Source organism: Lepus europaeus, chromosome 15 (assembly GCF_033115175.1).
Source record: "Lepus europaeus isolate LE1 chromosome 15, mLepTim1.pri, whole genome shotgun sequence".
Lineage (NCBI taxonomy): Eukaryota > Metazoa > Chordata > Mammalia > Lagomorpha > Leporidae > Lepus > Lepus europaeus.
The window spans coordinates 10,274,322-10,293,499 of record NC_084841.1 but is presented as its reverse complement, the minus strand read 5'-3'; the positions used below and the strand labels follow the sequence as shown (position 1 = coordinate 10,293,499).

Here is a 19,178-nt window from a genome sequence, read left to right as displayed (position 1 = left end):
CGTATGACCTATTTTATTTCCAATTGTTAATTTACTAGGGTAGTTTATTCAGTAGCCAGAGCCTTTGGGATTATAGGAAAATTTAAAGGAACAAAGATTCTTTCAATTCAGAGAGTTTTACAGTAAATAATTGATATCATGTTGACTGACATTATAGATTTTGGGATCCTTGGAAGACTCCAGCATGGATCAGAAATGGGCATTTTGATATTAGCTGAATTGTAATTACCATATCAGATAAAAAGGGTGTCTTTTGCACACTTTTGTAGTGAGTAAGCATACGTAGTGTCTTAAATGGAATTACAGCTGAATTAACAATGTGTAGTTATTTTAAGTAAAATGGGCCGGCGCTATGGCTCTGTGGCACCAGCACACCAGGTTCTAGTCCCGGTTGGGGCACCAGATTCTGTCCCAGTTGCCCCTCTTCCAGGCCAGCTCTCTGCTGTGGCCAAGGAGTGCAGTGGAGGATGGCCCAGGTCCTTGGGCCCTACACCCGCATGGGAGACCAGGAGAAGCACCTGGCTCCTGGCTTCGGATCAGCGTGGTGCACTGGCTGCAGCACGTCGGCCGTGGCGGCCATTGGAGGGTGAACCAACGGCAAAGGAAGACCTTTCTCTCTGTCTCTTCTCTCTCACTGTCCACTCTGCCTGTCAAAAAAAAAAAAAAAGTACAACGAACTGAAATATTTAAAAGTGAACATTCTGAAAAAGCCTTATGTAAGAACAACGTTTTTGTCCTGTGTGTAATCCCTTCCATAGTTCAGCCTTCAGGGGGTCTCAGGACTGTGCAGATCACAAAGTAGATAGTGAAGGGTAGCCCTTCAGAAGGGAAGCCTTTTACTTATTGTGGGACCCTCTATTTACAGATGAAGCTGAAAATTTTTTTCTGGGAAATCTGTCCTGAGATTGCCTGCCTATATTCTTCTGAGCATCCAACATCTTAGACTATTTAGCTTGTCCAGTCCTCACTATGTCAGTCAGAAAATACATGCAGTTACATAGATCCTGCACTTGCCTGGGCAGAGAGAAAAGGTTAAGGGAGTGCAAATTCTCCTTGGGTGGTTCTCCTGACTGCATTAAGAAATTCAGACCTAGGTCTCTCACTTCGTTTATTGCTTGAGGACTTCCCTTGCATGCTCCTTCTTCCTAAATGAGGAGGGGTCAAGGACATGGCCTTTTTTTCTACTTAATACCATTGGTTGAACTCTTTAAGTAGCACACAATTATTCTTAGTCGTTTAAATTTAACTGAAAAGTGATTCCTGTTAAATAAAAGAGTGGGAATAAGAGAGGGAGGAAATGTACAGTTCTGCACATGCTCACTCTGACTTACCCCTAATGGTAGAGCTAGAAATGTGCCAGGGGATTCCAATTCAATCCCATCAATGTGACATGTACCAATCCCATCTTACTTCTTAAAGTGATCAGTTTAAGTTCATAATTGATCAATATGATAAGATTCAGTGTCAAAGGGATTACATAAATAAGACCAGTATCTGCAAATAATAATTGATAGAATTAAAAAGGAGAGAATGATCCTACATGGGAAGCAGGATACACAGCAGACTCATAGAATGGCAGATGTCCTAAACAGCACTCTGGACTCAGAATCAGCCCTTGAAAAGAAAAGGGCATGGCCTAATTCCAGGTGCACTCTCTTTGACACTAATTAGTAACCCAGACAGGTTCCATTCTCTTTCATCTTGCAATCAGTTTAGATGGGCAAAGTGACTTCTAAGAGTGAGTACATTTAAACAAATACTAATTTTAACAATAGCAATTTAGATTCCACCAAAGCTCATTATAATTTCTCTTTAAACTTCTCTTTGAAAAATCAGTAAATAAATAAATAGGATGTTAAAAAAGTAGATACTCAAATATTAGACATGGACAATACCAAGTATCATTTACTGAACACTTGTTATATGTCAGGTATTCGAGGTGGGCTTTTATATATATTCTGTTTAATATTCTCTCTCTCTCTCTCTCTCTCTCTCTCTCTGTCACACACACACACACACACACATAAGAAGTAATTTTTCAGTACTTTAATGGAAAACCAAGGCTCTCAGTAAGTGACCTGCAGACCTGCAGAGTTTTAGAGTGCATATGTTGAAGTCCCAGCACAGTGGCGTGGCAGGTTAAGTTGCCACCTGTGGTGCTGGCATCCCATATGGGTGCCAGTTTGAGTCCCAGCTTCTCCACTTCCAATCCAGCTCCCTGCTAATGCATGTGGGGAAGCAGCAGAAGATGGCCCAGTTACTTGGACCCCTGCACCCATGTGGGGGACCCAGAAGAAGCTCCTGGCTCCTGGCTTCAGACTAGCCCAGCTCTGGCCATTGCAGCCATCTGAGGAGTAAAACATTGGGTGGAAAATGTCTCTCTCTTTTTATCTTTCCCTTTTTCTCTGTAATGCTGCCTTTCAAATAAATAATTAAATCTTAAAAAAGAGTTCATATGTTGAGCAGTTGAGTTGGAAGGATTTTCATTAGCAATATTTGAGAGCTTGATTTAAATGAAAATTTATTGACTTGAGTAAAGTGATGGGGGTATTCAAAACCTTTGGGGCTGTTATAGCTTGACGCTGGTGGGTAACCCCAGTGAGTTGTTTGATGTAGTGGCCTTGCTTTCAGGGAAGAGCCAAGAAGGCAGTCATGAGTTAGATTCCTGTTAAATTACAATTTTAAAGCTATACTTTTGCCTGCCACTGAATCTAGTCAATTAGAGAACTGTGACTTTTTCCGTAAAGATATATTCTGCAAAAATTTGGAAGCTCAAGGTATTGCGAAAGGAAAGAAATTTATCACATTAGAAAAATAATCTTTTCAAACCTCAGAAAGAATCTGGTATCTAGTAGAAGATCTTTCTATTAATGTAAATTTTAGCATTTTATAGACTTAAAAGGGAGAAACTTGATTTTAACAGTCATTTTTAAAGGATCTAAGTTCCTGTAAGCATGGATTATTTTTTACACCTCATCTTTTTCTAATATTACTTTTGATTATGTCTTCTGATTACATCTTAGCAGCTCTCTTAGTACAGATATTTTTAATTAGTCACGGCTGAAGGTACCAATTCTGCTTTTCTGCAAGTCAAGAAATACATGGTAACTACAGGAACAGCGTGAAGACCACTATCACACACAACACCAAGTTCTTTACATTCAGTGAATAACTAAATTCTGTCCTCTGTTATGCATCAGCAGGAATGAGTATCATAGGCAAATAGTTCTAAATACAGACAATCCTGATATTTGTTGATTGCACTTGGGATTTTTTGACTATATGATGAGCTTACTAGTATACAACCCCATTGAAAGTAGAGGAGTATCTGTACAGAAAATATTTTGACTTAGGATTTTTCAATGTTACTATAGGTTTACTGTGCCATTTGAAATCCTCTCACCCACTGAGCACCATGGCTCAGCCTCATGGCACACAGGGTGTGAACTGCTTCCCCTTGTGATCACAGAGCTGACAGGGAGCTGCAGCACCCCTGCCACCCTTGCCCACGAGTGCCAGAGAGGACTGTACTGCACATTGCTAAGCTGAGAAAAGATCAAAACTTGCAGCACAGTTTCTGCTGATTGTGTACCACTTTTGCACCATTGTTTAGTGAAACATGAGTATGCTGAATGATTGTGAGTCAGTAACTGAATCCAGATTTTTCTCTTTCTACAACTCTTAACATTAAAATCTACAATTTGTCTATACACATTTAATATTATAATTTTATGATCTGAGGATAGGCATCTCATCATTTGGAACAAATCCATTTCATGAAATTTGATTGTATGGCTCACCAAATAAGACTAGTTTTTATATTGTAAATGGTTTTTAAAAAAGTACCTAAACAATGGTTAGATTTTGTCTCCTGGCCTAAATATCCTAAAATATTTACTACATAGCACTTTACAGAGAAGATTTGCTGAACTACAGTTTTTTGCTTGTGGACCTGTATGGCTACCTCGCATGAAGATTTGGTCTTGAATTACTGCAATTTGAAATGCTTCAGGGGTAGAACAAAGAACAATTTCAAACATGTGACATTACTGAGTTCTCAGACTGAAATGTGGAGGGTTTGGGAGTTTGCTACTGGCCACTTCACTCTGTGTGTGTCCTGTGCAGGCCAACTTGGTGGTGCAGGAAAATCGCCACGTCTTGGCCATGCTGGATTTGCAGAAGGCACAGGCTGAGCTGGATGACAAGCAAGCAGAGCTCGACGTGGTACAGGCAGAGTATGAACAGGCCATGGCCGAGAAGCAGGTAACTCCTTTGTCAGCGGAGGGGCTGGCTAGTGTAACTCCTCATTCCTTTTGTACTTTCTCTCTCCAAGGGTTAGATTTCTGCTGGAGATTCACTGAATTTATTTATAGCATATAGACAGCACATAATCTGTCACGGAACCATGGAGTATGTTTCTAACAGACACCAAGGGCTTTTGGCAGGATGTCAGAACAGTCAGCCAGGACCACAGTCAGTTCTGGAACCTAATTGCTACTTTCTTCATTCATGATAATATTGATGGTAATAGCACCTTGGGTAGCATTTTTTGTGTGTGTTTTTCATATTGTGTCCTCCTACTTTGTCCCCTTGTATAAATGTTTATTTTTATTTTTCATTTACTTTAAAGGCAGAGCAAGAGTGAGAGAGTGCGTCGACGTATTGGCCCACTTTCCCAGTGCCTACAATAGCCAGGGAGGGCTGGGCCACAGCCAGTTGCCCAGAACTCCATCTGGGTCACCCACATGGCTGGTAGGGATCCACGCACTTGCACTGTGATCTGCTGTTCCCAGAATGCATTTTCAGGATGCTGGATTGAAAGCAGAGTAGCCTGGACTTGAGCCAGCACTCTTGTTTCTATGTGGATGTCACCAGTGGCAGTGCTGCAACGCCTGCCACCATGTTTTCTCATTTAATTTTCGAAAACAATCTTTCAAAGTAGGCAGGGTGGTTCGTGTATTTCCTAGCTTCTAGCTCTTTTTTTTAATTTGATACTAATTCTGTCTCTTTTGGGAATTGATATATTAGTTGGGAATTACACTCCTGTTTATCAAAGCAGATTTAACATAGAGCTACTGTAGCTTAAGATTCAGGTTCTGGTGCTGGCATTGTGGCATAGCAAGTTAAGCCTTCGTCTGCAATGTCTGCATCCCATAGGAGCACAGGTTCGAGTCCTGACTGTTCCACTTCTGATCCAGCTCCCTGATAACGCACCTGGGAAAGCAGCAGAGGATGGCCCAAGTGCTTGGGCCCCTGTCCCCACCTGGGAGCCCTGGAAGAAGCTCCTGGCTTTCAGCCCCAGCCTTCGTGGCCATTTGGGTAGTGCACAAGCAATGAAAGATCTCTTTCTCTGTCTCTCCTCTTCTCTCTGTAGCTCTGCCTTTCAAATAAATTTTTAAAAAATGAAACTTTAAAAAAAATTTTAAAAAGATTCAGAGACAGCACTTGCACAGGAGACTATGTGTGCTAGAGTTGCTGGTGTTGTGGAGGGTCTTAAGGGGAGGGAGGTGAGGTTGAAACCAGCAAGCATTTATATGTTAGTGTTCAGCTAAAATGCTTTGAGAGATTTAAGACCCTTGAGTGTGTAAGTTATCACCAGGCTTAACCTACCTTAAAGGTAGACCCAGTTTTAATGAGGTTTCTCTCCAAAACATTATCCAGGGCTGGATCTAGTTCCTCCCCCACATCTTCAAAAAGTAGGGGCCTTCCAAGGGAAAGGCTGTCCTCCCGGTGGTTTCTCTATCCACCTCTCAAATAAATAAAATAAATTAAAAATTAAAAATTTATCTTAAAATTTTAAGGCCAACATCTATCTATAGATCTATATCTAAATTTGTTGTTATTATAAATGAGTATCTAGTGACTGGTCATGTAGCTCAATCTTTGGCAATACCCACTTTATTTGATAAGTACAAATATTTACAAGTAGAATTAGCATTTGTCTTTTAAATATAGAGGAATGGAATCATTCATTTCTAAAAATCAAGAAGAGAGTGACAACAGTATGTTGAAGTGTGGGTTAACTTCCTTTTATTGATGCCAGGAAGAGCAGGAAGGGATATATGAATCAAGAGTAGCTGAAATTTGTTCAGGAGCCTCAGGGCATCAAAATCTGAAGGTAATCTAAAGTTTCCTCTAAGGTAAAATGAGGCATGCAGTTAGGTAAGCAGCGATGATACCAGAATTTGAACATGAGACATCTTTCAGTTTTTTTTTTTAACTAGGGATATGTATTTCTTTACATTTTTATTGCTATATGATCTTAGCATGAATACTTGTTGTTTTCACAGGGAAATCATAATGCAGACATTTCTATTATCTCAGTTTTAACATCTGAGTAGAGTCTTACTGTTGGCTCAGAACACCACTGGAAGTATCACTTCCAGTTCCATGGAGGAGACATAAGACACAGGATTGAGCTGACAGACACATGGACATGAAATCTTACACCTTCTTTAGAAAAAAATGGCTCATATGTATCTGAAGGGCCAATATAGAATATCTTAAAGTTATAGTTTTGATCCAGGGGACATATTTATATCAATAAGAATTTCTTTTGATTATGGGCCTTCTTAGACCTTGCTTGAAGATGCAGAACGGTGCAGGCATAAGATGCAGACAGCTTCCACACTGATCAGTGGCCTGGCTGGAGAAAAAGAGAGATGGACAGAGCAAAGTAAAGAGTTTGCTGCACAAACTAAGAGACTTGTAGGTATGTACGTTCTTTTATTAATGAAATTATGTGCTTGCTGCAACAGTTAGCAAGTTGAAACTTTAATCAGAATAAAGTACATCCCTTGATTATTTCAAACTTGTGTGTGTGCATATATGTGTGTATGTGTATGTGTGTGTATGTATGTGTGTGTGTGTGTCCTCAACCATTTCAGAGGGATGGATATTCATCTGGTATTGATTCCATCCTGATTAGATTTGTTAAGGAGCTTTATACCTCTTATCATCAGGTTGCTTATGTATTCTCCTATGGATGCATGGGGATATTGATCCAAGGTACTTTGAATGAAAGCTCTTTTGAGGTTTTGTGTTCCTTAAACTTAATCCTTTCCCTTCCAAAACAAGTCCAGCTAACCCAATGCTTGACTGCTAGTAGCTATGACTTGGTAAACCCTTTGGACCCTGTTTAACAATGAACCAAATTACTGTCTGTTTTCCAGCACACAACAATGTATGGTCTGATCACAATTTGATTTGTATAATTTGGTTTAAAACAGTGGTTGTCTTCTATTTATAAAAAATTATTATATGCACAATTACAAGGATAATCATAAATATTTTAGTGATGTTTACTTTCTATTTTAGGAGATGTATTGTTGGCTACGGCTTTTCTCTCTTATTCTGGCCCATTTAACCAAGAGTTTCGAGATTTGCTGTTAAATGATTGGAAAAAGGAAATGAAAGCTCGGAAAATTCCATTTGGAAATGATCTGAATCTCAATGAGATGTTAATTGATGCTCCTACTATTAGTGAATGGAACCTCCAAGGTCTGCCAAATGATGACTTGTCCATTCAGAATGGAATCATTGTCACAAAGGCATCACGCTATCCTCTGCTAATTGATCCACAGACTCAAGGAAAGATCTGGATTAAAAACAAAGAAAGTAAAAATGAACTCCAGGTACTTTATATATGTGTATTCTGTTATCAGCTAAGTTTTATTGCCCAGATAAACAAAAATACAAGATAAAGAAATATTTCAACATATTAGCAATATTTGGTAATGCCAGATAGAGCAGTAGTGGATATAAGCGCTTAAATATGAATATTAAAATGTTCTCTAAAAATTTTACAATTTGCATTTGTGCTGTCTACTCTTTCCATCTTTATTTTTTTTTTCTTTTTTTTTTTTTTAAACTTTTATTTAATGAATATAAATTTCCAGTGTACAGCTTATGGATTACAATGGCTTCCCCCCCCCATAACTTCCCTCCCACCCGCAACCCTCCCCCCTCCCGCTCCCTCTCCCCTTCCATTTGCATCAAGATTCATTTTCAATTCTCTTTATATACAGAAGATCAATTTAGTATAAAGATTTCAACAGTTTGCACCCACATAGACACACAAAGTGAAACATACTGTTTGAGTACTAGTTATAGCATTAAATCAAAATGTACAGCACATTAAGGACAGAGATCCCACATGAGGAGCAAGTGCACAGTGGCTCCTGTTGTTGACCCAACAAATTGACACTCTAGTTTATGGCGCCAGTAACCATCTTAGGCTGTCGTCATGAGTTGCCAAGGCTATGGAAGCCTTCCAAGTTTTCCGACTCTGATCATATTTAGACAAGGTCATAAAAGACAGAGTGAGGATAGTAACCAATGATCCTAAGAGTGGCATTTACCAGGTTTGAACAATTATACAGCATTAAGTGGGGAAGAGGACCATCAGTACACACATGTTGGGAGTAGAGCCATTGGTGGTAGAGTAGAGGTTATGATTACAAAGGAATGAGGCCCAAGTGCACTAGACAGGGCCTAGAACAAAGGACAGAGTCATTATTAGAGGAGCTAAGAAAGGTGCTGTCTAAGCTACAATTAAGTTTTCTGATTGAGAGGCAAATAGAACCTGACAGAAGCGGCTTGATAATAATCTGGTGGGCTTTAGGCCTTGTAAATTCAGAGGCCCAGACCTATCTATCTCTTCACATGGGGTATATCCTAAGGGAGGTGTGAACCTCCTAGGGGAAGGCACTCTGTTGACTTTCATTACTTGGCTGGCCTGGGAGGAGAGCTGGCCAGGTAAAGGCAGGGGGCATCTCTAACAAGAAATTTACAGTTCTGCCTGCAATGTTGCTGACCCTACTTGACCCTCCCCTCAGCTGCAGTGGTCACTTTGGAAGTTGGGCTGAGTGAAGGGCTTTTCAGCTTAGAGCCAATAAGATCTGTGGCTCTGACCTGGGCATCCTTCGACTCCAGGGCAGGTCCATTTCCAGTGATCCAACTCTTGGCAGAGCTGCCAGGGCTCTTCACAAGCTGACTTCTGCTGAAGCCCAGGCTTACCACATTGAAAGCCACTGCAGTGGACTGGCCTGTTGGGTCTCCTTGAGGGCAGATCACTGTACAGATCAGCCATTAATAGGCCTGCCACCCATTGCTTCTGATGCCGAGCTTTCCTTTCCTCCTGGTTTGTGTTAAAGCAGACCAGAGGATGCAAGTCAAGGGAGTGCCCGTTTCCCATCTCTAATCTTCGGTGGCCTGAACTACAAGTCTATAGTCACAGGCATGTTCTGTAGTAGTTTTTCTAAGGTAGACAATGCCCATGAGGAAAATTATATTCTCACTTTAAAACTTTCTTTCCCTTTGGTCTGAAAGGGAGGTTTTTTCTACTTACTGTATACTTCGCTGATGGCGAAGTGAATCTAGCTATGAGATTATTATTTGAGTTCTTATTTTGGCTATGCTATTGCAGAAAAATGTTAGCCATCTCTTTTATAAGGTCTAAAGATTAAATTGTGCATCCTACAGATTCCTTCATAATAGAATTAGTTTCCTACCTTGAAGAGAATAGAGAAATGAAAGAACAAGTTGGGCTTAGAATAGAGAAATGAGGGAACAAGTCCTAGATCGCTTGCTGACAATAGCAATATCACATGAATACTTAGCAAACCGTTTCAACCATTAGATAACAACTTAAGAAAACATTTACCAGAAGGTCCAATGCCTTCTATAAATTTTAAGAATCATGTATTTGAAAACACCTCTTAAATATCTAACATGGTGTAGTTTGTTTAGCCAGTAAACTTAAGCACAACCATCTAAAATGTTTTTAGCTTCTTTCTACCAACAAGTCTAAAACATATGATACACAGATTCAGGTCACACAAATTAAAATGTATCTTTGATTGATTTTAGCAGCTTAAATTTATGGACAATCTTATCTATAAGCCATTTAAAATAAAACTCTTAATAAAATTTCCCATGTGGACATACAATATGTACACACATATAATATAGCATAATAGACCAATATAGCAATTTTAATAATAGCTTTTAAAATCTTTAACTCTTTTTGTAGATTGCCAATTGATTTGAATTGCTTTTTCTTTTTAGTAACCTCAGTTAACCATACTTTCTCTCAGTTGGTACTGTTAATACATTATTGGCTTCATCTGTTTATAGAGCCATCCCAAAGTACTGAATACAATAAAAGTGGCTGGAAAAAGTCCATAGGAACCTATAGGAGGACAGCTACACACAGAACCAACAACGCTTTAGTTTTATGAGCAGCAGATCATATATAACTGTGGATGACAAAAGACTTTAAGTCGCCATGTTTAAAATTATAAACTCATCAACCAGCAAGAGGCACTTGCTTACTTCACAGTATTTTTGAAAGCACCTGTAGGATTTTACAAGTATTTAACCCTTTAAGCCTCTGGGGCTTTCTCATTAAGATAACTATCATGTCTAGTAACACAAGATCATTAGACTTTTTAATTCTCAAACATTTGTATTAATAGCATTTTCCATTATAGAAACTTAAAGTCTGGTACCACATCACATCTTGACAGTACTTCTAATATACTCCAAATAGACTGATTAGTTGGTGTCTCTATAAGATGAGAGACATAGGTCCTTCGATTTTTTCAGTTGGGCCCAAACTGGAAAAACCAAAGTCCAGGATTTACTGGAAATTTTAGAGACCAGATTGTTTGAAACTTTGATTTTTTGAATGCCTGTCAAGAATGCCAAGAAGGCTCAAAATCCAAAATATCTGGTTGAAATAAGATTTCTTAAAATCATGACATAACATAGACCAAATTTGATCATTGTTACAAGGTGATTATTCAAATTTTTGAAAAAAGCACATATTTAAATAACCCATAGCTCTTAATAAAAATTCAGCTGTTTTTGAACAATTAGAATTTAACAGACATCAAGAGAACATAATAGATTACTTTAACACATTGCTTTAACAGAGCATCAGAGTTTAATTCTATGTCAAAGAGAAATTGAGCTTCCTGTGATCTTTTGCTGTGAGGTTTCCTTCCTTTACCTTCTTTCATATTGGTGACCATGTTTCTGTGTTTCTGTGTGTAACACATCTTTAAGCATCTTTTGCAGGGCAGGATGAGTGGCAACAAATTCTTTCAGTTTCTGTTTGCTATGAAAAGTCTTAATTTCACCTTCATTCACAAATGAGAGCTTTGCAGGATATAGTATTCTGGGCTGGCAGTTTTTCTCTCTTAGTACCTGGGCTATGTCTCGCCATTCCCTTCTAGCTTGTAGGGTTTCTGATGAGAAGTCTGCTGTGAGTCTAATTGGAGATCCTCTAAGAGTGATCTGACGTTTCTCTCTTGCACCTTTTAGGATCTTTTCTTTATGTTTCACTGTGGTGAGTTTGATTACAACATGTCGTGGTGAGGATCTCTTTTGGTCATGTTTATTAGGGGTTCTATAAGCTTCCTGTACTAAGATGCCTCTGTCCTTCTCCAAACCTGGGAAATTTTCTGCTAGTATCTCACTGAAAATGCCTTCTAATCCTTTCTCCTTCTCCATGCCTTCAGGAACTCCTAGAACCCGAATGTTGGGTTTTTTAATAGTATCCTGTAGATTCCCGACAATATTTTTTAGATTTCTAATTTCTTCTTCTTTTCTTTGGTTTGCCTGTTTCCTTTCCTGTTCTCTGTCTTCTAAGTCTGATATTCTCTCTTCTGCTTCGCCCATTCTGTTTTTAAGGCTCTCTAATGTGTTTGTCATTTGATCTATTGAACTCTTCATTTCATTATGATTTCTCATCACTATCAGAGTTTCTTGTTCCAGTAGTTGTTTCATTTCATTTTGATTCTTCCTTAATATTTCACTTTCACGAGAGAGATTTTCTATCTTGTCCATGAAGGATTTCTGTAGTTCAAGAATTTGTTTTTGAGAACTTCTTAATGTTCTTATCAATTTTTTGAGATCCGCTTCTTGCATTTCTTCGATCTCATCATCTTCATAATCTTGAATTGGGGTGTCTTTTTCATTTGGGGGCGTCATAGTTTCTTCCTTGTTCTTGTTAGCTTGGTTTTTGCGTTTGTTGTTTGGCATGTTGGAGATATTTGGTTTCTTCACTGTGGTGTTTTTTCTTGTTACACTATGGCTCTATATTAAGTGGACTGTCTGCTTTCAGTGGAGCCTTAGAGGCTTGAGATGAGTGTGGACTGAGAGCTGTGTTTGGTTCCTCAGGGTTGAGGGTGTGTCAAGGATGACACTCCCAGGTTAGGTGTGGTAAATCTCTCTTTCTTTTTTTGATTTAAAAGGGAAGTAATTCCGCACAGCTGAACGTAATTGGAGGTAGTTAGCAGGCAAATGATATACCCACAGGAGCCAGAGATCGGAAGCTCTTTCCCAAGGGCCACACAGGGAATCTCTTTTGCCCTCAGTGTGGGCTCCAATTCTCCTGCAGTCTCCCACTGGGTTGCCAAGTTAGATGCTAATCTCCTGTTATTTCACCCCTCCCCCCAGAGTCAGGTGTTTCTGCTAGGCTCAGGGCTGGTGCAGACCTGAGGTCGCCCTGCTTATGACGTATGTCCAAAATGGCGCCTGCTCTGTCTTGCTCGCCTTTGAGAGGTGAGCGGAGAGAGAGAAACTTGTGTCCGTATCAGTCACTTTTTTTATTTTTTTTTTCTCTCTCTTCTAGTTAGCCTGGTGAACTTTTCCCCACGGAGTTTCAAGCCTCGTTCCCTCTAGCCTCCTCTTTCCGCTTGCCTGCTGGTATCTCGGGCTATGGAGGTTCGGCTCACCTCGCGTTCCAGCGCTGGTGCGTTGAGTCTGCCGCTGGTGTCCCGAACTTGGGCTCCCACGCTCTCCACGCAGGTCCACTGTGAATCACTAGTTCCGGAAGAGTTTCCTCTGCTGTTTCATCCGCTACTCTTCCTTGACCCTGCAGTATCTCCACTTATATTGAACTTTCTCTCTCCCCGGACTAAGTGTGCTTCCTGCCTATTCCGCCATCTTGCCGCCTCTCGTCTTTCCATCTTTAAGTAGTCTCAGACTCCATTGTACTAGGCTCTAAGGTTCTCTTTGATAAAGAGAGAAGGGCAGAATTGTAGTGCACTAAGGGTGCAGTACTTTACAAGGATGTCTCTTAATTATCCCATTATCATTTGTTAAAAAAGTGGTGGTAAGGAAACAGTAGTGTTACCATGCAGCCTTCACTGCTTCCCAGTAAGACAGAGTGAAGGTGCCCTGAAGATACCTGTTTGTCTCCTGCCATCCAGTGCTTTAGGATGTGATTCCAGTCATCCCTGTGCATTGCAAGGTGTGACTGTCTGACAAGAGTGCTCTGTGCTCCTCTTTCTAGGTCACATCGCTAAACCACAAATACTTCAGAAACCACCTGGAGGACAGCCTTTCCCTTGGAAGGCCTCTGCTTATTGAAGATGTTGGGGAGGAACTAGATCCAGCCCTGGACAATGTTTTGGAGAGAAACTTCATTAAAACTGGGTCTACCTTTAAGGTAGGTTAAGCCTGGTGATGACGATGTGCAGAATAATCGCCATGAGGCCAGGTGTGTGTGAAACAGATGGAATTCTCTCAATAGGCAATGAGTTAAATTGGAGCCAGGGTTGAGAGATATTTGTTTTCTCTTTTATACTTTTGGAGTGGAGATTAAAGTACTTAAGAACAATCCTTTTAGAATTATCTGTTTCACTCTTATAGAAAGAAACTGACTGCATTTTCATATTTTCCTATCATCAGCCTATAAACCCCTCTATTCCTCTCTCCATCTGCTCCTTTCGTTGGCCTTGGTTACAAATTCTAACTATTCAAACCCCTGTCCGTGCCTGGATGTGGGACCCCTTCTCTCAGCTTTTCCTGTAACTACCAGAAAACCCTACACCAGATGCCCCTTTCTGACTAAAGCCATTTTGGGCACCTGCTAGGGAACCTTCTCTGATCTCCCCAGAAAATCTATTATGTGAATGATAAGTCTTTTCATAGTCTTCTGGCCTCATGTGGCATTATTAGTTTTGAACTTCATCACATTTTGAGTGAAGGACCCATCACTTTTCTTCAGTATGATCACAATAATTTTTGATGCCAAATTCTATATTTATTGCAACATATATATTGAACTTCCTTCTTGCCTTCCTTCTCTCCTTCCCCTCTTCCATTTTGCTTTCCTCTCTTCCTCCTTTTCTCCCTTTTTCCTTCCCTTCTCCCTCCTTCAATTCCTCCTTCCTTCCCTACCTCCCTTTCTCCTTCCTTTCTTCTTTGTATATGTATATATTCCTTCCTCTCTCCCTCCCTCCCTCCCCCCTCCCTTCCTTCTTCCCTCATTCCCTCCCTCTCTCCCTTCCTTTTTCCCTCATTCCCTCCCTCCTTCCTTCCTTTCTTCCTCCCTTCCTTCCATCCATCCATCCATCCCAGTGGTTTAAAGGCCCACAAATATCTAATGACCATTTCCTTGTTTAGTATACAAATGATCTTTGGCTACATAATTATTTAAAACAGTAATTAATTCTATGTTTAAAGGACAGTAAGGTATGTCTGTATTTTGTTACTTTGAACTTTCTCTTTTTCCTTTTTTTGAAGGTGAAAGTTGGTGACAAAGAAGTAGATGTTATGGATGGTTTCAGACTCTATATTACCACCAAGCTGCCCAATCCAGCCTACACCCCTGAAATAAGTGCTCGCACCTCCATCATTGATTTCACTGTCACCATGAAAGGTCTAGAGGACCAGCTGCTTGGGAGAGTTATCCTTACAGAGAAGCAGGTGGGTGAAGGGTGCTCTCCTTTTCTGCATTGCATTGATGAAGATGATATGATAATAGTGGTAATGGGACTGAATTTCTTTTTTTTTAACTCATGTTTTCTATGAATTCTTAAGGGTCTTAAAATTACTAATTATCTAACCATATGTTATAAATATGGTTATATTTATTATATTATAAATTATAAATAAATATATATTATAAATAAATTACATATACCAATTGATTTCTTTTATGCAGAGTAGTGGTATAACTATGTCGATGTCAATCTCATTTTTAGCATTATTATCCTGGCTTTTTATATAAATGGCTTTATTTTTCTGGAGATGCTATTGTGCATTCTATTTACTTTTTGGCTTTCAGTTCTCTAACACACATCCAAGTTTTCATTTGATTCATTATTATGCTTTTAGGATACAAAATTAAAATGTTAAACACAGATAACAATGTTGTCAATGTTTGTTTGTTACCCAGTAGAGCTCTGTGTGTGTTGTGATGGCATCTGATGTGAGGAGGTAGGAGTTTGTGCCACTGGAGCTTGCTGGTGCACCTTCTGAAAGCTCCTGGCTTAGTTATGTTCTGGAAGCATAACTATATGGCTGCTTCCTTCTGTTTGGTGAGATAACTTAATCTCGTGAAAAGTGCTCAGATTATAAACTTCCTTTCTCTGAATCAGCATTTTCCCTAGGGAACATGTGAGCTTTAAGAAGAGCAATGTAGAGGATTTTAATGGGACTATTATGGTGAAACTGTTTGAACTCTTAGCGTTGCTATTGATTTTCTCCTGGGTTAGATAGCAATGAGAAAGTTAGTTTACTTTATGGCTGTGTCTACACAGACCTGAAGATTTGTTTAGATTAAGACCACTGGCAACATTTTTGGAATTTGTCCTCCAATTATCTTTACCTTTTCTGTTGATTGCGTCATACGTGCTCTTCTGAGCCCTATCCTGCGTTTACCTCTTTCTCCTTCCCTTTGTTTTTTCTTCTGAATTTTTCTCTTTATTTTTAATTTGTAGCACGTGAATCATAGGGTTTGAAGCTGCATTAAGGGGATTTAATTCAGCTTCATGCATTCACTTGGTTGGTTGACCTCAGCATGGCACATGCCAGTGTTATATAGTTCCTGCCGCAGACGAGCTATTGAGGTAATAAGAGCCTTCAAAATAGGTACTTATAGGTTGCTTTATTTTTTGAGTCCTGAGTTAAATCTCAATAGAGGTGGCTGAGGAAAGTTAGCATTAGCATTTAATTACTCCAGGAAGGACTGAGATTCTTGATCAGCAGCATGGAAGGTTGAGCAGGTGAAACTGCTGAGATACCCAACTCTGCTTTTACCTATAGCTTTGGCTTCAGGGAGATAAGGGTCCCTAAGGGCAGTTTGGATAGTATCCTTGCCTTAGGTTTTTAGGGTACTTCAGAAAGTTTGTGGGAAAATAGAATTAAATAAGTTAATTTTGTTAAAAAAATTGTGAGATTTATGCATAGTTTTTTTGATATTGTGCATTTCCATGAAATTGTCAAACACCTCTTATGTACATGAATTTCAAAATTTTTTAAGTAGAATAATCTTTTAATTCTATTTTCCATGAATGGTTTAAAGTCTGTTTGTTTTAAACTGAGATGAATACAGTTCCCTTGGAACAAATAATTAGACCTTACAGATTTTAGTGGTGATAAAACAAAACCCAATAACAACAACACTGAGCATTTAATTGTTGCAACTGTTTTAAGTAGGAACACGTTCTAGTCTTTTGAACAATTTTGAATAGCCTTGTACAGTCAATGTGGATCAAGTGCCAGGAGTTTTCTTACTTCTTGAGAAAATTGAGTGTCTTGAGAAAATTGCTCCTTTCCTATTATCTCATCAGAATCTTTTACAGCTTCACAGTAAATAAGTCTTACAAAAATGTGGCCAGAGTAGCATGACACTCATTCTTTCATAATAAGAGAAGGTCATCTTACCCTGATCCGCATTGTAATATACGAGCTAAACTATATGTATTTTTCTCTCCCCAGTAAAGTTTCATGATATAAGAAGTGAGCGACTAAGCCACTTCTGGTGGGTTTTATGTAGTATGCTTTCTGTCAGAGCCTTTCTCTTTGGCAGCATCTGCTCTTCCCCCATTTCTGGGTCTGTTGATATTGCCGAATCCTCTCCACCTGGGTGGTAGTGAACTTTTTTGGGCAACTTCCCCACACTCAGCTGTCTCAGGGGTCAGGAAAACTCCCATTTTGCTGAAGGCGCCTGTGGTTCACCAGAGATAGAGTCCCTCATGGGTGCTTTCTTGTTTTTTATATAGAACATTTTCTTTGTATTTTTTGAAGTCTTCATTTATTGCTTTCATTCTACATTCTCTCAAGGTATGAGACGAACTTCTGTATAGATTGCCTTGATGTCAGCTCCAGAGAGCTCATCTTTAGTGGTAATCAGGCTGTCTAGGGATTACATCACTGGCCAGCACCATCCTGCTCAAGTGAATCTGAAAAATGTGCTTCTAAGTCTGGAGGCACGGGCGGGGGCATGATCTTCCTGTTAATGTGACCTGGTCTGCTACGCACTGGGTGCAAAGTTTCTATGTGGCTTGTCTTGCATGTCTCCTCTCTCATCAAACCTGTCCAAATGGTGCAATAGTTCCAACATTGTTTATTGAATTTGCCATTCACCACCAGAATTTGGGCCATATTATTTATTTATTTATTTTTTATTTATTTGACAGATAGAGTTATAGAAAGTGTGAGAGAGAGAGAGAGAGAGAGAGAGAGGTCTTCTTTCCTTGGTTCACTCCCCAAATGGCCACCACAGCCGGCACTGCGCCAATCCAAAGCCAGGAGCCAGGTGCTCTTTCCTGGTCTCCCATGCAGGTGCAGGGGAGCCATCCTTCATGGCACCCCCCCCACCCCCAGGCCACAGCAGAGAGCTGGACTGGAAGAGGAGCAACCGGTACTAGAACCCGGCACCCATATGGGATGCTGGCGCTGCAGGCGGAGGATTAACCAAGTGAACCACGGTGCTGGCCCTGGGTCATATTATTTTTTTTCCTAGTGGTATCAGTTTCATCAGTAAACACCAATGGATTGAGCATATTCTTCAGCAACTCGCATCAATTCCATTATGGGCCTGGGATCATTACCTAGGTACTTCCAAGTAAGTTCAGAGCCAACCACTCTCAACAACGTGACTGAGGTTTGGTACTGCTTTGTCTAACAGGGTTTTTACCTGTACTAGGTGGACAGTAGAGAATGACCACCTTCGGGAACATTATTCCTGTCTCTTCAGCGTATTCAGGATGAATGAGAGGAAGCACCACAGATTCCTTAATTTCCTGGATTTGGTTGTCTAACTCCCCAGTTTTATCATAGGTCTCCTGAGGGGCCTTTTCCACTGTTATTTGTGACCTGGGATCTGTGTGATCCGTCAGCACCCCGTCTCAACATGCACCTTGAAGTTGAGCAGGACTCAGCAGCATGATTCTTGCAGGTCCTTGCCCAAAAAGGAAAGGATGCTGATGTGGTGTTCTGAGCCCACATACGTAGACATGATGGCACAATTGGCATCAATGATCTTTTCTGAGTCCCCGCAGATAAATCTACCTTTTATTTTTCCTCCTCTTTCTTTTCTTGTAATGTCTTCATTTGTTTCTTATTTATGATATGTTCTTCCTCCATGCGTGCATAGTCTTTAATTCTCTTTAGCTTCAACAATTGTAGCTGGCATGGAGTGTAGGGAGTTACCAGAGGCAGTTTGTTGCAGCATTAGTCTCTTTGTTTCTTTCCTCTTTTCCCACACTCTAGTTGGTGCAGGAAGTTCCTATTTCTTTTTTTTTTTTGTCCTTGTCAACCTTCTTACCACCTTCTGGGCCACAACCATCTCTCTGATTTTTGACCCATCTTGCTTTGGTTCCGTAACATCTCTTTTATTTTTTAAATTAATTTATTTGACAGGTAGACTTACAGATAGTGAGAGAGAGGGAGACAGAGAGAAAAGTCTTCCTTTCGTTGGTTCACTCCCCTAATGGCCACTATGGCCGGCACTGTGCCGATCCGAAGCCAGGAGCCAGGTGCTTCCTCCTGGTCTCCCATGTGGGTGCAGGGGCCCAAGCACTTGGGCCATCCTCCACTGCCCTCCTGGGCCACCGCAGAGAGCTGGACTGGAAGAGGAGCAACCGGTACCTATATGGGATACCGGCGCTGCAGGCGGAAGATTAACCTAGTGAGCCATGGCGCCGGCCCAATAACATCTCTTTTAAATCCAAATTGTTCCTTTGCCTTCAGTGACAATGTGGTCTCCTCTGACTATCATCATTGCTTGGCTGATTATAAATATAAAATATAAACATAAAAATGTGTTGATCCAGGGCAGGAGACTGGGGGATGTTAGGAGGATCCCACAGATAGGAAGTTGATTCAACACTTGAGGAACACAAGCCTGAAATCAAGGGTGACTCACTTCAGTGAGA

At 40.2% G+C, this 19,178-nt stretch overlaps 1 protein-coding gene and 1 pseudogene across 1 annotated transcript in view; one reads left to right on the top strand and one right to left on the bottom strand.

Annotated features, from left to right (window-relative positions):
* The window catches only part of DNAH5 (dynein axonemal heavy chain 5), a 265,270-nt gene that overhangs the window by 191,074 nt on the left and 55,018 nt on the right, over positions 1–19,178 (top strand). The window contains exons 61-65 of the mRNA XM_062212620.1: positions 4,126–4,263; positions 6,577–6,712; positions 7,318–7,634; positions 13,304–13,459; positions 14,539–14,721. Of these exons, the coding sequence (XP_062068604.1) occupies positions 4,126–4,263; positions 6,577–6,712; positions 7,318–7,634; positions 13,304–13,459; positions 14,539–14,721 (930 nt within the window). The remainder of the gene's footprint in view (positions 1–4,125; positions 4,264–6,576; positions 6,713–7,317; positions 7,635–13,303; positions 13,460–14,538; positions 14,722–19,178) is intronic.
* Positions 16,974–18,596, bottom strand: LOC133774682 (26S proteasome regulatory subunit 4-like; annotated as a pseudogene).